This window comes from Uloborus diversus, chromosome 3 (genome assembly GCF_026930045.1).
Source record: "Uloborus diversus isolate 005 chromosome 3, Udiv.v.3.1, whole genome shotgun sequence".
Taxonomy (NCBI): Eukaryota; Metazoa; Arthropoda; class Arachnida; order Araneae; family Uloboridae; genus Uloborus; species Uloborus diversus.
In genome coordinates, this window is record NC_072733.1 from 199,116,795 (window position 1) to 199,137,702 (window position 20,908).

General features: G+C 32.0%; 1 protein-coding gene across 1 annotated transcript in view; it reads right to left on the reverse strand.

Moving 5' to 3' along the window:
- The window catches only part of LOC129219120 (homeobox protein vnd-like), a 15,477-nt gene extending 1,111 nt beyond the window's left edge, over nucleotides 1–14,366 (reverse strand). The window contains exon 1 of the mRNA XM_054853440.1: nucleotides 13,787–14,366. Within this exon, the coding sequence (XP_054709415.1) occupies nucleotides 13,787–14,366 (580 nt within the window). The remainder of the gene's footprint in view (nucleotides 1–13,786) is intronic.
- Nucleotides 14,367–20,908: the final 6,542 nt, after the last annotated feature.

The following is a 20,908-nucleotide window of genomic DNA, read 5'->3' on the forward strand; positions in this document are numbered from 1 at the left end:
GTGAAGTTTCGTTATTATATTTTTATTGAAGATTCGTCACAATGTTCAAATATTAGTATCAGAGTTGAAATAGTTTCTCTAGAGCTGCAAGTTTTTCTGATGTTATTCGCTTTGTTTATTTATTTCGCGGTGTTAAACCATAGCATCTGTTTGTCTTAAGACAACTCTCAATAATTGATTTAATAGTAATATATATATTTTTCATATCATTCAAAGTTTTATATGTAATAGCACGTGCATAATGACGCAGTTTGTACCCATATATCATATTTTACAACAAAAATAAAGTCCCCCCCCCCCACCTCTTAAAAAAAAAAGAGAAAGCATTATAAAAAAACTGAAATGAATCAGTGTAAATATTTTTCACCTAAGCTTCAAAATATGAATAACATGAAATATAAGAGGAAAATAAATGACGAAAGGTGCAAACGCTGGTAAAAAGGAATTCGGAAGAAAGGAAAAGTTTTTAAAAGGTAAAAGTAATGAGAAGTATATCTGAACAAATTAAAGCGAAAAGTTGATAAATTAATGCTCTTTATGATTTGGCATCATACCAAAAACCGATTGAAATATGCAAATGTAACTAAAAAATAGGAAAGAAAAAATAAAAGGAAAAGATGCATCTAAAAATACACGAAATAAAAATACACGAAATTCCGTATTCTGCTCTATTCTTTTACGCATTTTCTTCACATTTTTTTGCAATGAGGATCGCACAGAACAATGTGCGTATTTTACTGAAAGTTTCAAAATTTGGGCTTGGCGAAAAATATCTAAAATCAATATCGTTAAATTTACGTTAAACTACGTAATATTATTACGTATGTATATTTGCTGTTTTTACAACAGCATTAAGCTCATTTAGTGTGCACAAACTATGCATTATCTCTACTGCCAAATCCAAGTAAATTAAAATGTAGCTACTCCTATATCTGATTTTTCGACCAGAGTTTCTTGTTTTTAAAAAGAATTGAATCACTTTCGGAGGCGAAAGAGAACCAAGTATTTTTGTACTCCAAACTTTTATGATCTTCAGCACCCTTTTAAGAACTAGAAATTTCTAATGGCAGCCCAGTTTATTTGCATTATGTATCCGTACGTATAAATATTGATACCATGGACACGGGCGGTACCCCGCGCCTCTCTCGGTGGCACCCACCTTGGGAATTGCTGAAACAAATCAATTTCAGTAGATCCTTTACAAGTTACACTTGCGGAGCAGCCCTTTTGTGATCAACCTAGACAGGTGGTCAACATATACTCGTAGAGATCGATATTATATGCTATATGGGACTAATTCTGTACCTAAAAAAAGCGACCACCTTAGAAAAACGGTCAACTTACAAGGATGGCCAACGTTTTACTGTACTTGCAGTTTATTGTTTTGGTGATGGATCTAAATTATTTGTAATCCTTCAAAAAAAAAAAAAAAAACCCAGTATTACGATAACACGTAGAAAGTTAAAAGTACATTTTTCTCTTAAAAGTAGGGAACTAAAGAAAATGAAAACGAATTTCAAACCTTTTTTGCTTGGTACAAAAACTGAGAAGCTTTTTTTTTTCTTTTTTTTTCCGCTGATATAACGGCATCTTGTGCGGGACAATTATGCTTCAAAACTGGAAGCGCTGATTCATGCCCTTTTGCTTTTGTTGGAAATGGGCATATGACGCAATCAGGATATCCTTTTCATTGTATTTTAGCCAAAAAGAGGCATCTGAATCTCAGTTTTCCTCAACTGATTGTTTCTGACCAAAAAATGCTTCATATAATCGTCTTCAATTTGCGCTTTTACATCACGCAATTTAGACTTCAGTTTCTTTCATCTGAAATTATTCTCTTAAAGAATGTAACAATTTTTGCAACAAGGATGTTCATTTTTCTCCTATTTATAGTAAATTTCTGTATGCATAGTTGCATGAAAAAAAAAACAAGAATATTATTATTATTATTATTATTATTATTATTTTTTTTTTGAACGCCTCTTTTCTTATTTTGCATTAGCTTAATGTTAGGTGTTTGCGAAGGAGCTTTTTTATCTCACTGTGCAAAAATAATACAATTATTACTTTTTTAATTGATTAAAAGACTTTTTTTTTGAGCAATCACGATTGCTTATTGTTCTCACTTGACTGTTTTTGACGTTCTTTTGATTTTTCCCACCGCCACCATCCGCACCATCTCCGTCGACGGGTTCCTCACGATGCTGCACCTCTAGCGAAAGCCGTCTCCAGGTTGCATCCATATTCTACACACACGCGCATACACACACAACTACATACACACAAACACATACACACAAACACATACACACATACACACACGCATACATACAGACACCTACACATACACATACACACACACAACTACCCACACATTCATGCCTGCACACAGACACAAACACATATGCCTACACACACATACACATACCCCCAACACACAAACACATTCAAACACACAACTACCCACACACTTATGCCAGCACATAGACACGAACACACATGCCCTACATACACATACACATTACCCCTACACACAAACACATACCCCCACACACATACACACACTCGAGATTGCGAAAAACATAATTTGAATTCAAAATGTCAAAATTCAAATTAATTTTCTTTTTTTTTTTCACTTTATCTCTTCTCTTCAAACATTGCTTTCTTACAGTCAATATCACTTTCAATAGTTTAAACTCCCAAAGGGACAAAATCATCCAATTTGTGAGTTTATGTTATAATTCACGTTTAGTTAAAAGCAAATCTCTTTTTACGACATTGTAAGTATAAATTTCAATAATGGTTAAAGCCCGAAATGAGTTGTTACAGACGTTTAGCAAAACGTGTTTACAAGCATCTAGTCGTCTCAATTCTTTTATTTTCCTGTACTTGCAAGTTATTGTTATCAGGGACTTGACTGCAAAGAAATTAAGGGGCCAATGTGAGTTTTTTTTTTTTTTTTTTTTCGTTTGGTAGCACTGAGTCACTTTTCACGGGGACATGCAGTTGCCGTACTATTGTGAGCAGGGCTGTAAAGGCTCGGGGGTTTTGTCCAAGATTTAGGGTTTTCAAAACATAACTTAGGCTATTGGGATTTTATAAGCAGGGGGAATATTCAAGAAAAACACACAATACTTCACCAATGAAACATAATATTTTCACAAAATATAATTATTTCACTTGGCAATCTAGAATGCACGAATGCACATGCTATTTCTCTCTTCATGTGTTTCTTGCCTATCTTGTACGATACGTAAAATTATACCTCGACATCAACTTTTTTTTTAGAATTTTTTGAAAAAAAAAAAAAGAAAAAAAATGCTCCAAAGCAATAATTCTTGACACATTAACTATAGTATTCTGCGTGTGCAGGTAAACGGCAGTATCTGCAGAATTGAGTTTTCAAGATGTAAACTCCCGATTATCCGCGGAATTGGGTGGCACAAGTGCCGCGGATAATAAAAATCGCGGATAACCGCAAAAGAACCGCAAAGGGGACAAATCAGGTAAAAATTGTCCTATCTCAAATTCTTAACTGTATTGATGCATAACACTTTCTGCAAACAGTGAAAATATATATAGAGTACAGTACAATTGTTTTTTATTTTTGCACAACCGAACTTAACATCAATAACAAACAAGTGTATGTACGATGAAGAACGCACAAAACTAATAATAATAATAAAATTAAATTAAATCAATCAATCAAGCAAAAACAACTGAGTGTAAATTTACAATTTTTCAAAAAAAAAAAAAAAAAAAAACAGCCATTGGTATTCGTTTTTTACTGTGAAAATACATGTTCGTGATTGTTGATTGATTCGCGGATAATCCGCTCCGCGGATAAACCGCTCGCGGATAATCGGGAGTCTACTGTATTTGAAGAAATGTGTGGTGGATTCAATACTAACAATAGGCAAATGCTGAAATTAAACGTTTTTTCAGCAGAAATCAAATAAGCGAGCTTGCACAATAAAGATAACGTGCAATATATGACTAAAATGCAAAAAAAAAAAATTAAAAATTAAAAAAATTGCAGTTACTGCCCTTTACCTGCACACGGCCGTATTTATTATTACAAGTTTTCAGTTTATCATGTTTTAAATTATTAATTTACAAACTACAATGGTAGCAATTGCAAATAAGTCAATAATATTTCTTATTTACATAATCTTGAGTTTTCTTCCTTGATCTTGGGAAACTTATGAACTCAATATTGGGTTTCCCAAAAAACACCAATAGCAGTGCTGACTGTGAATGGGTTGTCGGTGAGACTTTAGTTCTACCACTCCGTATCTTTTGTGAGTGAAAATATTATTTTGATATGATAAGCACAAATTGGTATCCTTCGTTATTTACTTTTATCACCTATTATAGTGGATTGAATTTCATAAACTTAATATTACTGTATAGCCCCTATTTTGTCGCAAGTAGTGAAAGATTATTTGGATAATATTATGAAAGATAAAATTTAAGGTCTAAAACTGAATGCCGCTATATCTAACGATTTAAAAGTAAATGCTCCTATCTTCTCAATGAAATTAATCTCATGTAAAGTGTTTGCGTAATACAAGGCAGTTGTACACATTTTCTCCTAGCCAAGTATATACTGCTGATAATCATGCAACCTGTGACATTCACAAATTTAATTTTAAATATTCTTACAATGTCTAGACTTGTGATTCGAGGACGTTTAAAAATAATGGGATTTTTTAAAATTGTTATTCAATTTAAAACTTTTTTTATTGGTTTTGAAAACTGCAGTTTTTGGGACGATATGGAATAAGCTTATATAACCTTATGCAATGTTATTAGGGATTATTATCATTTTTACATTGTGTCCTACTATATATATTATCTTTTCTTAAATCTTCGTAGTATAAACATAAATAGTTAAATAAAGTTATTCAATTTACAAAAGTTATGCGTTTTTCAACATCTACTTCTTAAACCAATGTAAAGCCTTTTCTACGTTGTACCCTATTTCAAAAACAGTTTTATTATTTATTCAGTTTTATTTTATTTATCAGTGAGTTTTACATGCTTATTTAAAACATCCCCAAGGCTTGCTGTCAAGTTTTAGAAGTTTGATATTTTTCCAGTTGGCTAACTTGCCCCTTACTTCACGTCAACTTTCTCTACTCGCCGAAAAGCAGATACGACCGGACAACGCAGCGTGTTTAACTGAGATTAGCAATTTAATATCTTTCATCTAACTGGTTTTGGATGAATAAGTTCCACCAGACATTCCGTAAAATAAAATTGGGAGGTTAAACCTTTAAAAAAAAAAAATAATAATAATAAAATAAATAATAGAAAAAAACGAAATACATTGCTATCTAAAGATTGCCCATTATTCAAAGCTGCTACTTTTAAACTACAACCCAATGACTGCGATATTAAAAGATACACTTACTTGAGATTTTCGTTCTGCTTTTATAAAATTAGGAACTCATTTTCATGCGTATTTTTTAAATGTCCTTTCTTTGCATATGTTCCTTAGTTTTTTTCCCCCTATATAATTTAGTTTTTACTTCAGAATGTGTTATGGTTCTTTAGTCAGTGTTTACAAAGTTCGAGAAAAACTCTTCCTGGAAAATTTATATGATCTTGACCAAACACTGTATAGCTGTAGTTATTACTCTTTGAACTTTTAACATCGATCGTGTTCCATATCATTCCCGAGAATTTCGAACGCGCTGATAGCAAAACGAGTAACGGATCAAACTTAAAATCCGGAAATCAGCTGATGTAATTTTCTCAGCAAAGGTCATTCAGTGCTTGCAACTTCAATCTCAAACAATTTCTTTTTGCAAGATCGCTAAAATCCGAGACGTAAAGGCTATAGTATTTTTTTTGTTTTGGCAAGTTGAGCGTTTCATTCATAATCAAACGAGATTTCAAATAGTTGAATGAAGGGTATGTACAAGAGATGATGTTCTTGTTTTTCTCACTAAAATGAAAAAAAAAAAAAAAAAAAAACGCAATTGTTAACAAAAAAAAAAAAAAAAAAAAAACCTATATCTTTACGTTAGAATAAAGTTTCCGAGTTATTTACAATGACAGAGCATTTGAAGATTTCTGAAAGTTTTCTTGCTGTCTTGGCATTGTTAATATTGTTTGGTTATATCAAACATTGTTCTATCGCAAAAACCTGATAAATGTTACTTTAAAAATGAAGGCGAAACACTGGCGATTTTTGGTTATTTAACATTTTGATGCCGCTTCATGAAAAAGGCAAATAATAAAAAAAAAGTTACTTCACGAAAATAAGACTAAAAGGCATCTCTCTTAAAAGAATACAATTTGAACAAGAAGAAATTCCTGTTTTTTTTTTTCTTTTCTTTAATCATTTGGGGCATGGTCACATTTGGGAACATTTGCGTGATTCGTTTAGTTATTTTCTTATTTTCTCAATGCATTACGCTTAACATTTCTGGGCTAAAATTTCATGCTTATGAACACTGGATATAACTGGACTGGAAAACACTGGATATACTTGTAAATGTATGTCATTTATTAAAATTTTTAAACCACAAGTATCTGTATGATCAATTACATCAAAATAACAGCGGTAACTACACAATTGACTATAGCTATAATTTAAAGCACATGGAATACAAGCAAAAATTTTTTAAAACCTTTTTCAATTGCTGTTTTTGTGTTCACATGATTGCACATGATAAAAACGAAATCCTTATGCATACAAGTTCTTGTATTAAAACGCAAGTTTCTTTTTAGTATTTTAAACACATATTTTAGGGGGGGGGGTCTTCTTTTTTGTACTTAAAACGATTATTTCATAGTTTTTAAAAATTTTCTTAGTTCTTATTGTTTATTTTCTTATTTATTCTAGCACATTTTCATGACACCAAGTAATGGGGCTTCGACACTATTGCTGCGTTTGAAGCATTCTCGAAGTTACTTTTCTCCAAAAATTCAATGGGGTTGCTTCCGAAATTTTAAAATTATTTTTTTTCGAAAGAGCATTGCTTAAAAACGTAAGATTTAACCATTTTTAAAATAATAAAGTTTAATAGTTTTCAACAATTATTTTAATCGGTGCGGAGATTGAAATTCATTTTTTACGCTTCTGCACACGACATCACAAGAGATGAAATGCCATTCACTGATGCAGTTAGCGCACAATGCAAATTATCATAACCTGGCAACGCAGTTGACAGCAAAGCGTAAACATTTAGCGCGACAATGGAAATGCGCGCTAAAGTACATCACTTGTGACTTCATAAAGATCACGCCTTATTTCCAAAATCTGGAATTAAAAAAATTAAGTTTAAAACAAAATTGTCGGGAAAATGAAGTTTGTTCTGACTTCATGTTACTTTTTTGCATATTCTATCAATTTTAATGTACTTTTAACTGCAGAAAACAACCCACCCCATTCGGTAGTTTTAATTTTTTTTTTAATTTTTTTTTTTTTACAATTTGTTACGTACCAGTCACTCCGCAAGTAATACATTCTCCTTCACATTGTCCTCGTCTGATTTTTCGCCCACTTTCATTTGGGCGTAAACGGTATATTTATAACATGACCTACCGGATTACTTATACAATAAGGTTTTAAAATATCGAACAGCTTTTTGTAGTACAAAAAAAAAATAATTAACAGCCATACCTCTCAAAGAATCGTTCTATCTGCTCTGCAACTATAGCTAAATTGACAGATTGCACTGTGCGATCACTTCACAAAGTGAGAGAGAGAGCAAGAAGAGAAATATTGGGCCAAGGGCTGAGCGAATCACTTGAACTCATTGAAATCCTTTTCATCTGAAAGGAGCTGTGTTTATAACTAACGGACAAGCACTCGAATTGGGACGATTTGGGAGAATCGGACGTATAAAACGTTGTTTAGACAGCACTTTCTCACTAAAACTTGAGATGCTGGTGAAAGGGTTGAAGTAGAAAAGATGTAATGGTCGAAACTCTATCAACCGTTTCTTTAAATATAGCAGTAGGGATTCATTTAGTTTGAGATTTGAGTTTTTTATATGTTATGAAAACAACAACTCAAAACACACAGCTGAATTTTGTATAGCGAATTGCGCCAATAATCACAAATTGAAACGAAATTTGATATCGTATGGAAAATGCGTTTCTGTTTCGAACTCTTACCAAACTTATTTGTTCATTTATACCATCCTTGTTTACTGTTATTTTAAAATTCTATAAGCGGTGTGTTTTTAGAATGAATTATGCTATTGATTTTATCAACTTTCTTGAAAATTGGAGAAAGAAAAGATTTGCTTTGACAATTTTTGCAATCAACAGTAAATGCATGGCAGTTTGAATGTTATTGAGGTATTTTTCAAAAGGAGGAAAAATATTGAGGAAATCATATTCGATACCACTAAGTTCCTACCGCGTAACATTTATTTTTCAAAGGGGGAATAAGATTAATTCGATACCAAGAAAAGCATATTTTCTATATTTTTTTTAAAGCACAATGTGGAGGAAAAGGGGGCACATGTGAGCACGGGGCACACGTGATCATAGAATGTTTTACTAGGATAATGTTAAGGAAAAAATCTCAAAAAATTCTCAATTTATAGCGTTACCTACTTTACTATTTAACCAAACTTTCAGAGCAAGGAGCCAGTTTATGTTCCTGTGGTGACAGCTTCTTTGTTTTAGCAGATGCTGATGTACTTTTATCACTGTCTTCTTCGTGTAAAAACATATTTTAAACTAATTACTAAGCTAAATTCAATTATTGCAAACCATTATAAGAAAATTCACGTAAATTTATGCCAATGTTTAAATTTTGTAGTTAAATTAAAAATTCTTTATTTTTGCAAATTAGTTCTAAGGTAGATGCCGGGGCACTTGTGAACGCAACATGTAGGGGCAAATGTGAACAGCTCCCATATCCTCTCCACAAATATAAATTTTTGTGTAAGCCTATTATAAGTGTTAAAAGAGATGTAGAGATTTATAATTATTGTTTTGCTGCAATCAATTTGTAAATTTTTCGTCAATTATTATTGCATAATTATTAATTATTTATTTTATTATTTTTTATTTTTTTAATTCGTTAATTACTAAATAGTTGGCTAAAAATTTAGTGGAACATAATATTTGCATGGAAAAAAAAAGACAAAATATTTTCCTTTAACTAAAAACTGAAGTTTAGAATTTTTTTTTAAATTCATCATCATATTCTGTAAGAAGCTTCAACGTACTATATAACAAGAATATACTTTACATAATAAAATATTCTTTGTATTGTTTAGTAGACTTTTACGGTTTTTTCTGGTCGATCTATTGATTAGAACATGCTATGAAACTTTAAAACTTGACAGTGAGCAGAGTTCTGTAATTGAGAAAAAAATATTTTCTTAATAACACCTACTGTGTAATTCAAACTGACATTATAGGTTACAAGCCCTTGAATGTAATTAGTGTATACGTATATGCTTCATTATAACGAGTTTTTCGTCGAAATAAGATGCTCTTCCTTGTTCGTTGTAGCTTGTTCTTATCTGCCCCCCCCCTCCTATAGGGCCACATGTGAACAATTGAAGACATTTTTTAAAAAATTCAATAAAGTGTAGAAATATTCTTTAAAAAAAAATCTGAAAAAAATCCATGGCACAAAGAAAAAACTATTCAATCATGTGGACTCTTTTTCTGTGAGAAATTGAAAATATTTTCTGAGAAATTAAGAAATGAAAAAAAAAAGTTCACATGTGCCCCCTTTTCCCCTATATTTATTGCTGTAAATTCTGCACAATAAAATAACATTTGAAACATATTCTGCGAAGAAATAAGCTCTATTGACTGATTTTCCGGGGACGTTCAAAACTGAAAAATATTTTATTACGGTACCACTCATAACTCATGTCTGTATCATCTAAAGCCAAAAAAAAAAAAGGGAAATTATTTTATTAATTAATAAGTATCTGTAGTTAACGTCAGGTTTGCTTCCTTTAATGGATTTTTCTATTTTTTACAGTACTTAGGAGTCGAAATACCGGTTTGCCTATAATTTGGAAAACTATGCTATTTTGAAATGACATTAAAATTTTCAAAACCATAACAGTTCACATAGCTGCCCTCAGAAACTTATTTATTAATGAAATCAATCTGGTTTTCGGCTTCAGATGATCCAATGATGAGTTATGAGGGGCACTCGCAGTTAAAGCTTTTTTTTTTTTTTTTTTTAAATCTCGAGACGTCAGTGAATATATGCTGTCAATGGTTCATTTCTTCATAATATTGGTGAAAATTTCAGATTGTTCTTCAAATCTTCAATATGAAGTAATTATTCAAATGAATATTCATTAACTGTAACGTCAGAAATAAGTGATCGAAATAAGATAAAATTAAACAATATGGTGGTACTTCATATTATTTTTATACATGCATTTGGCATCTTTATACGTGTTACAATGTTAAATTGCTATTTTTTTCAGAAGGTTTTAAAGATAAACACACATTTTAGTGTTTTCAAGGTACAATGGAGGACAAAAAAAAATGTTTCATTTGAAAATATTCATATTTTTAAAGAATTTCTCGAGAAATAAGAGGACAATTGTTCTGTAACTTTTGTCACATAAAAAGTATGCTTCGGCTGACACACATCAATAAAAACTAAATCATTTATGCATTTGGGAAACCAACAACAAATTGATGAAAAAAAAAACTCTTTTGGATCAACTTCATCGTAAATAGCTGGGAATAAGCTGTAAATTTCAGCTATTAGTTTACTTACTATGCACAACAGTTGGATACATTTTTCTGAAGGTATCTCTTACATTTACGAAGATATAAGCATTTCTTTTAAAAAATGTCAATTTTGTTCATCTCCTGCACAAATTCCAAACATTCGGAAAAATGGTACGTCACGTGTGTTACATATATATTTGTAAACTTTATGCTTTAATTGAATAAAACTAAGGTTGCAATAACTGATTTAGCAAACAACGAATGACACCCCTTTTAAATAATGTTTTTTTTTTTTTTTCAATAATTACTTCGAAAATTTCAAAAATTCGTAAACAATTGTTTACAATAAACATTAATGTCTTATTAAGTCATCGCATTGTGAGATAGATCTAAAGACCATGAAATCAATTAGAGAATTTCAATGTTTCTGGAGTATTCCTTAAAAAAAAACAGGAGCTCAGAAAAAAGTATAGTTTTTTTTAATTTTTTTTTGTTTTAAATTTTAATATTGTCGCATCTTCAGAGTTAAGTACCAAATGCCAGAGTTGAATTTTGAAAAGGTATCGTTTGCTCTTCTATTACTGACATATTTGTTTAACAATGTACTGGCACTCTATTTCTAAAACTATTCACATTTCAAAAAAAAAAAAAAAAAAAATGTAACGATAAAAATAAAACTGTTCGGCGGCATTATGCAGTAAAATTATTTAGTATACGGAAATTAATAACCCCAGTAAGATTTTTCACCCCTAGAATGTTTGTGCTAAATTTTTTGCTGTACTAAAAAGGTTGCCGTTTTTAAAAAGAAAATGATTTGTAACATAAACGTGTCACACGAAGCGTTCAGAAAACTATATCATGACCCATCAGGTAGCTGAAAAAATATGTAAAATGCAATGAGTGAAATTAAACATTTGTTTACTTTTGACATAAAATTAATTTTTCATTAATACATTCCGTTGCAAACACAAGATAACCAAAGGTTCCATTTTCTTTGGTAACAACTTTTGTTTGTTTTTTAATTACCAGTGAATGCTAGCCCTTTAAATTAATTAGTATTTGGTTAAAAAAACATTTAATTCAATTTTCCGTTATGCAATATTTTGCTGCATCTCTCTAAAGCGGAGACACTTCGTTACTTCTACACAATATGCTTATCATTTACAGACGTGAAGCGGAATTCTCCCAAGACAAGCAGACGAAATACTTGAAATACACCGCCAGCTCAGTCAATTCCAGCCGAGGACTGCAGTTTTGTGCTTATTAGCACTCATCAGCCCGGCATACGAGTGACTGAGCTGGAGGTGGAAAACCTCTTACGGAACCCTAGAGTGCCAAACAAACTGGTAGCTAATACAGAATTAGCACTGACCAGACGAGTGACCGAAACAATGAATATTGAAGGCAAGGCAGGTATATTCAGTAAGTTACCGCCCCATAGCCAGGTCTAAGGCAGTCTGGTCAGTGCTAATTCTGTATTAGCTACCAGTTTGTTTGGCACTCTAGGCTTCCTTAAGAGGTTTTCCACCTCCAGCTCCGTCTGTCCTATGCCGGGCTGATGAGTGCTAATAAGCACGAAACTGCAGTCCACGACTGGAATTGACTGAGCTGGCGGTGTATTCCATGCATTTCTGCCTTAGCTCTGGCTATGGGACGGTAAATTACTGAATAGAAGAAATGCTATTTAAAAAAATAATGAACGTCTTATTTTATATATATATATATATATATATATATATATATATATATATATATATATATATATATGCATTTACTAATATCACCTTTTTTAGAGTAGAAATTGATATCTTGCTACGTGTTTCTAAATATTATTACTGTGTTTTTTCTTATTCTTATTACTGTGTTTTAAGTAGAATAATTCATAGCTTTTAAATGAAAAAGATATGTTTCAAGAAGAAATTGAGATTCGTCCTTCTTGCTTAGGACGGCGGTATTTAGGAGAAAGTCATAAATTTAGCCACGTAGCACACTCAACATTTAAACGTTTCATTAAACGTTTTAAAATGATTATCAGAACGTTAACAACCGTTTTACAACGTTCATCAAACGAATTTTGCTGATCGAGTATACATGCATTTAAAGTGATTAATTTAATATAATTTATATCGCATAGGTACAAATTTACTTTTTTCACGTTGAAATGTTATATTGAGAATCGAATTTCCTTCTTTTTTTAGTAAAATTTTTTCACATATCTTATTTAAAAAACTTACCATTTGAAATATATTTAAGTTCGAATAATATAACTTATAATGCTACTACATTAGATCAGTCACAAAAATTTAAAATTTTAACGAAAAATGACATTTTTAAAATACTGTTATAAAGGATGCATGTATACATTTTAAAGTTGATATCTATTGACATCAATATGTTTAATATTACAATATTATACGGAACATTGTATTGGTTAAAATATTATTTCTACAATGCTATGAGAGGGGGTGAAGTCACGAAACGCAGAAATTGTAACCACTGTATAATATGATTGATAGTAATAATCATGTGGAAGGAAATAATTTATCCCAAATCTTATGTTTTAGTTTCATTACATTAAATGAAAAAGCAATATTAAAGACTGTCAATAAAGTTACCACAGTTTGTTTTCAACTGAAGGTTTTTCTTCACTTACATATTAAATTCTTCTGACGAGAAAGGTGTTAACTTTCAGGAAAAATTAGTGCAGTTCTGAAGATTTTTTTTTCTAATTCGTACTTAATTTGATTTATTAAAAACATAAATATCTGAAGTTATCTCGCATTTCTACCGACTATAAAGGGTTAATTTACGATTGAAAATTAGCTTCGCATAGTGGCAACAGTATTAATGATGCATTTAGGTATGTGGTTCTACGCAAAGGAAAGTACAATGTAAGAATCGTCACGAATTTCAAATGACATAATTCTAATGGAAAGTTCTCAGTCTATTTCCTTTCTGCAATGCATCCAACTATAAATGTCATATATCTGTTAATTTTTAAGTAAATAAAATCAAAGTAGTTGGTTCCGAAATACCATAAATACATACAAACAACAGGATACTTTTAAGATATGTTAAGAGGTATTAATAGATTACTTACTGTTATGCACTTGGCGGGCAGAACTTGCTTGTCGAGCACTTATATCACTTCGTTTATTCAATTTGCACTCTGACCACAAATTTTGATTGTTAATATTTTCATTCCCCTGCTCTGAGTTGCCATCTATCTTTGCCGGAGGATATGAAGAGCTCAGAGGCCCGGAATTCGAAGAGAATGATGTTGTAATTATGGGACCACATACCGAAGAAGAGCTATGAATTGACGATGCCGGTGAAGATGATGGAGAGCAAGTTTGTGCAATAATCTGTGTGGTTTTGAATTCATTAGATTCTGGAAAAGACAAAGTTTCAAAAGAATTACTGCCCACAGCATGTTCAGTGTCCCATCTTTGCTCCTGGGGAAATACCAGGTTTTGGTTGTAGTTCACATTCATATCCATAAGTATCTTATCCAATGATGCATTATTGAAGAAGTACTGGTCGTCGGATAAATTCAGTATGTCTTTTACGGAAAATGGCGTGTTAGAGCGACTTGCAGGATTGCAGTTAGCTAGCATATCGCTCAGTTCATGAATATCAAAAGATGCAGGGCCACCAATATCTTGACAGACCTTCACCATTTGCGTATTTGTTTAAAAGCCTTAATTTTCCTTAATCTGGAATATCGTAAACGATATCCACTAAGTTTTAGTTAATTTTTTTGTCTTTGATCAAAAACATCAGAAATGATGTTTGATGTTATTATTGTAATTATTTTATCTCAAAAAGGAAAAAAAAAATCGCTCACGCTGTCAAACTTAAAAGACCAAAAAGGAAAAACTTTGCAGATATCTTGTTAGTAATATTGCAGCATCTTCGAGTCGTATCGTAGATAATGACAGTATCACAATATCTTAACTTGTATTTTCGATTTCAGAAAGATTACACATTGAATGCACATGCGCAATCCGAAGTAAGTATGAATAATGAGTTGCGTTATGTCAAGTCCATAAGAATTGAAAGTACAATGAGTCTTACCGCGCATCGCTATAGACGCGCGTCACTGTAACATAGCAACCGAACTAAACCAGCAAAGGCGATTTAGTGAAAAGTAAGCGTTTTAAGATGACATCTGAATCTGGCAGAGATATAAAAAAGGTCAAGGATTTATGGAACGTCAGAGGATATATCGTTCGGGGGGAAGGGGAATGGCAGTGTCGAAGATGTTCGACGTCATTCGTTTAATTCTAATCCGCCAACTGTATCGAAGCATTGACTCCTCCCTATCATAGACACGGCTTAAGGAAGTTAAAGCTCCAGTTGATAACAGGATGGCAGAAAGAACAGTTTGTAGATTGCTTGGGCAAACAGTAAGAAGATTATTTCTTTGATCTTCGGAAACAGTCGATGATGTTTTTTGTTCTTCAGTTTCATACCAAACAACTAATAATATGAAAAAAAAAATCTGAGCAGAGCCAAGGAAGATGCAGGTTGGTTGTTGGGGGTGAAATGGATATGTTTTAGTTTTTGCAACAAATTCAAAACATTAGAAACATTCAAAACGTTTTATTTGAATTGTTCTAAAGCCGAAATAAGGAATTTTAATGAAGTTAAATTTAATATTCCTCCCCCCCTCCTTTTCATTTATAGTACATCCATACGTTCAAAAAGCAAAAATTTCCTGACAGTATTAGGAACAGTATTAGGAATAAACAGCGAACAATATTCATAGGTCCACATATGAAAGGAAGGGAGTTAAACTCGCTCTTTGATTTGCACTGAACGGTTGAGTTATGCAAAATTATAATCATTAAGCCTACTTCATCACAGAGATCACAATAAATAGCTTTTAATGAACTTGTGTTAGGCTACAACGTATTAGCGAAGTTGTTCGTGTACCAAAACAAAAATTTGCATCAACGAATTTTCATGAAGTTTTTTTTGGATTTTTTTTTTGAAATTCAGAATAAATATTCTATACCCCTCATTTAGACCACTGGGAAAAAAGAGGGATAGACCCGCCTGTGTCTTGTGAAGGGCTTTTCCACGAGTTCGATCTGTTATGCTCCAGCTAAAGCACATCTGGTTTCTCCAACGCTCAAAATGCTCGACCAATTTGTTTTACATACATGCGCGGTCATGGTTAACCTTCTGGAAAGGGAGGAGGTCATCGAAGATTTTCATATACGTATAAAATACCATATTATATTTGACTTAAAACCAAGTTTTGGGGGATTATTTATGTAAACCGCAATGATAATTAAGGCATTTTTTCTGGCACTGTTTTGATCATTGTTGTGGTTTGTGGTACATGCATGCGTAAGAAGTTTATTTCAGTACAGAAGTATTTAAGTAAAATTTATTAACTGTAATTCCTGCACATTTTAAAACAGCTTAAGCACGTTTTACACGTAATTTACTTGTATTTCAATTGTATTTATTCAGCAGCTATTCTTTATTAACAACTAGCCGCCTGCGGCGACCAGCCGGTCCGCTTTCTTACGCCATTCGCCTTTCTATGCAAGCAGCCACTAACGGCGGCTGGTTGGCTAACTTGTCATTTAAATTTTTACTTCAAGTTTGCCGCCTTCGGTGGCTGTTTAAATAAATTTGGCAGCAGTATTAATCATATATCTCTATCTTTTGTTGTGCCATTCACATTTTTACGCCAAGATTGCCGCCTTCGGCGGCTATCTACCTTTACGATCTTTCTCTAAATTTTCTTATCCATCTCTATTTATTTTAACCTCCCCTCTCATTTCCTAATAAAAACCAAGATCACTCAAAAAAAAACCTTTTTTTATTTAAGTAGAGCAAAAAAAAAAAAAAAAAAGTTATCTTCAAAATTCCCCATAGTGTGCAAAAAGTAGCGTTTGACAAAGAAAAAAAAATCTGTTATTATTGAATTAAATGTGCATAACTATGAAATGTAACGTAATATAGATGCAGCAAAACGTTCCAGCTTGGAGGGGGGGGGAATGGAAAAAGAAATAAATGCAATCCCTAAATAAAACAAAAAAAAAAAAAAAAAAAGGAAAGAAAAAAGCAAGCTCTGCCGGAAAACACGCGGTCATCACGTCATAAAATGTAGAAGTAAGCTGTATAGTAAAAACAAAAGATAAACATTGTTTGCGATTAAGATTCCATCGTAAATACCGAATCGAAATCCAAGTAGTGACGTCAGAGGCATAAAAGATTGAAGAACGCTTTTTTCGACCGATGCGTGGAAAGACATAATGTGTTCAGCATTAAAAAATTGTTTAAAAAAAACCTATTGCGTATTTTTAAGAACTTTTTTCTTCTGAAGAGGGCGAAATGGTTTTACTATTACCAACTTAAATTTTAGAAATGGGGCTTTGATACTTCTCGCAGGATGATATTTAAAAAAAACAAAACCCGGAAAAATGCAAATTAAAGGTTTTTTGAAAAATTCATAAAAAATACAAAAATTGCTCTATTTAAAAAATTTTTTCATTCATCATATTTAAAATTAAATCTTCTACTTTATAGTGCAAAAATTATTTGTGTGGCGCGATTAGTTCGGGGTCTGTGAGGTAAAAAGTGCAAAAAAACACATAAAACATTAAATAACTTTCTTTCTAATTAAAGTATCAAAAATCGAAGCCCGAGGTGCACATCTTCAGCAAAAAATGCACCTGTATACCAAATTTCATCTTTCTAGGTCTTACCGTTTTCTCGGGATGCGCGCCACACACACACACACACAAACATCTTATTTTATTATATGTATAGATAGATCACCCCTTTAAACATGTTTTTACTTCCTTTCACAAAAAAGGAAGTATTGTATTCGCGAAAAAATTTTCACTCAAAAATCGAATTTAATTTCCATTTTACTCACCCCCGAATAAATATTGAGGGTTTTTTTTTTTTTTTTGTTTTCGACTCGACCACACGGGGATAAGTGCCTAAGAACGTATAGACATGCGAAATATCCATAATGACGATTCCCGAGTTAATTACAACGAATTTTCTCGTGACGTCTGTATGTACGTATGTGCGTCGCATAACTCAAGAACAGTAAGTCCTAGAAAGTCGAAATTTGGTAGGTAGACTCCTAGCGGGGTCTAGTTGTGCACCTCCCCTTTTTGTTGCATTCGGGTGTTTCTAAAGGGGTCTTTTGCCCCTTTTGGGGGGAAAATCATTGTTGATTTCGATGTAAACTCAAGTGGTGTTATTATTTGGTGGGCACTTGGCGATATTTCGCCAGTTTTTTTATCTTTTTTTAAAATCTGTTTCAATTTGGCCACTGTTGGTGATATTTAGAGAGTGAACTATTGAATCACATTAAAATTGCCAGTAATTGGGAAATGACATTAAATTGGAGTAAAAGGAAATCATGTGATGCACATATCAGCTCTTTTAAAGCTCTTTTGAGTCCTTTTACTGCTCGAAATTCTTAGTGAAATGTAATGTAATATTGTGGTAAAACTTAATCATAACTAAGTAGATTAGGTGATATGTAGTGTTAACAAATTTGAATAAAAGACATTTTGTTTAAAACCGGTGCAGCATTTTCACTCTTTTGTAAAAAGCAAAAGAAAACTGCCGTCAGCGGATGTGCTTTTTCAAAAGTAGCACGTCTTTACCGTTTTAAAGTAAGATAAACCAATTTCAATTGGGTTATAAATTCATGCACATTACAAAATATGGTTTCTAACGATGGATGCTCAACAGACTGTACATTTATAATTTCGTATGAAACAAACTTCATGCATTTATATGGTTCTTCATAGCTAAATCCACTATAATATTAAAATCTGTTCGCGTCCGTCTGTCTGTCTGTCTGTCTGTCTGAAGATCGATCTTCTCGAGAACCACTGCGAATCGGGAGTCAAACGAGATACCGATCAATTCGAAATTTTTCAAAGAAAACAATAGGACCAATCTCATAATTGTACGACTTTAATTAGCGGAGATATTAATTAAAACGTTAATTAACATAACGCTATTCAGGAATTTTTATTTCTTTCCTGGTGCCATTTTGCATATGGGTGAGCAAATAAAATTCTAATAATTGTGTCAAAAGAGATTTTTTTGGCTGCTGTCCAAATCTTAAAACAACGTTTCCATCTAGAATTTCATTTTTAATTAGTTTAAAATTGGTTGCTCTATTCGGACATTTATCGTCTGTCCTTTCTTATTTTTTCACATTCAACGTTCTTAACTCTTTTCAGCATATGAAAAATGTTTCTTTAGTAATGTTTATTGATTGAAGTGTAAGTTTATCATTCACCGGCCTCATATTTGGGTACATTTAGGATGTGCGACTAATTATGTTAATTTTGTTGGACTTTTTTCCGTCACATGGGTGAGTTTTCGAATTGTAATAAATCTCTTTTTCCTTCCTGTTTCGATTTTTGCAATACAGTTTGTATCGTTAAAAGAACACGTTAAATTAAGATTGTTTGGATTTCTTTAAGTGAAACAGAGTTGAACAAAAAAGATTGTTTTTAAGGATTTTAACTAAAGCTTAATTGGAATCTGATGGCTTGATATTAAATTAATGCTTATTGGTATTTAATAAGTCTTGGTGCTTTAGTTTCACGTAATCAACAAAAAAGTGTGTGTCATTTTATGTAAAAAGCTGATTGTAATTGTACATAAATATTTCAGATATATTCTATCAGATTTAATTCAGTTTAAAGTGAGCACATATTATAGTTGAGAATGCATATATTTTCATCTTTTGTGCTAATTGAAAATACTCATAACTTGTATTATTGATAAATATGATTAACGTTAAAGAGGTTTTTGCCAAAAATATGCTCTACTGGTGTTTTGCAAACCTTGCATTACGCGTAATTATTTACTCCTTAGAGCTTTAGCAACTGATGTCAGAATAATACAAAAACATCAGTTGAACAGCTCTTTCATTTTTTAAGTAGCCCGTGCAACGCCGGGCACGCAGACTAGTAGTTGAATAAAATCCGCGCCGCTTCTAAAACGTTTACTCGCTTCATGCTTCTGAAAAAAAAAAAAAAAACACTTTAGTTGCAGCAGATACAAGCGCGAGCTGCTTTGAGAGAGAATTGGGAACTTCAATTTATCACTGATGCAAAATTTGATATCGCTGGGGAGGGAGAGAGAGAGAAGGTGGAATGAGAACAAAAGTGAAGCTGATGATAGATCGTTCAATCCTATTAGATAAATTTGAATTCTCTTTTCGTTCTACATTGATAATTCTTCCTCAAAAGTAGGAAAGCTATATCAGATTTGTTTTCAGATATCTTTGCTAGTATCAATTTTTGATTTTTAATTTTGAATCCTTATATCGTTTCCGTGTGGTAGAAACACATCTCTACAGCAAAAAGCTATAAATTTTCATCAATATAACTGTAGTACTACCGACACATTAAAAGTGCGTGTTTGTGTTAAGATAATTAGTATCATATGAGATTTTAATTCTTCTTAATGTCTAAGAATTTAAAGAGTGTAATTTGACACATATTTTTACATTTTTTATCATGCTGTCCCGTAAACCGTGAATAACTTGAAAAGAGTACAAACTAATGTCATGTGTAGCAGTGAAAGTAAATGTAATATAGAATATATATTTACATGCGCAAGTGTTCTCTCGGTAAAGCAATGCTAAGGTAGGGAACATTGAAAATAATTAAGATTTAAAACAATGTAAAATAAAAATTAGCTGCTTTTTCATTCCTTAACTCGCACTATTGAAATTCTCTTCGATGGGCAGGTTAATTGAACTTATTTAAAAATTTATAAAATGCTATACAAGAATTTTTTTAAGTACGAGAAACCAATAATAGTTTAGCATTATTAAGGTTATTGTGATGTAAGAGATTAAAACTATCAGTAGTTTTTATTTTATTTTGATTGTTATTTGCATTTCCATCTCGGGAGAGAAAAAAACGCTTTTTGTTTTGACACATCAGTCAATAACATTAAAAAATTGTATTTATTTTTCTGATTGCTAGATTCTTAATAAAAATTTAAAAAAAAAACTGTAATAGTGAAAATGCTCTACGAATTACTTTTGTTCAAACGAGCTTGTATTATATCGAGTTTAAAAGAGTTCGCTTCTACTTCAGTTTAAATTATGTGACTTGCGAATGAAAGATACTGAATCGAACAGTTTTTAACACTTTACGTAACCTATTTCAAGAAAACACCCCACATTAAGAAGACACTTGCTCAG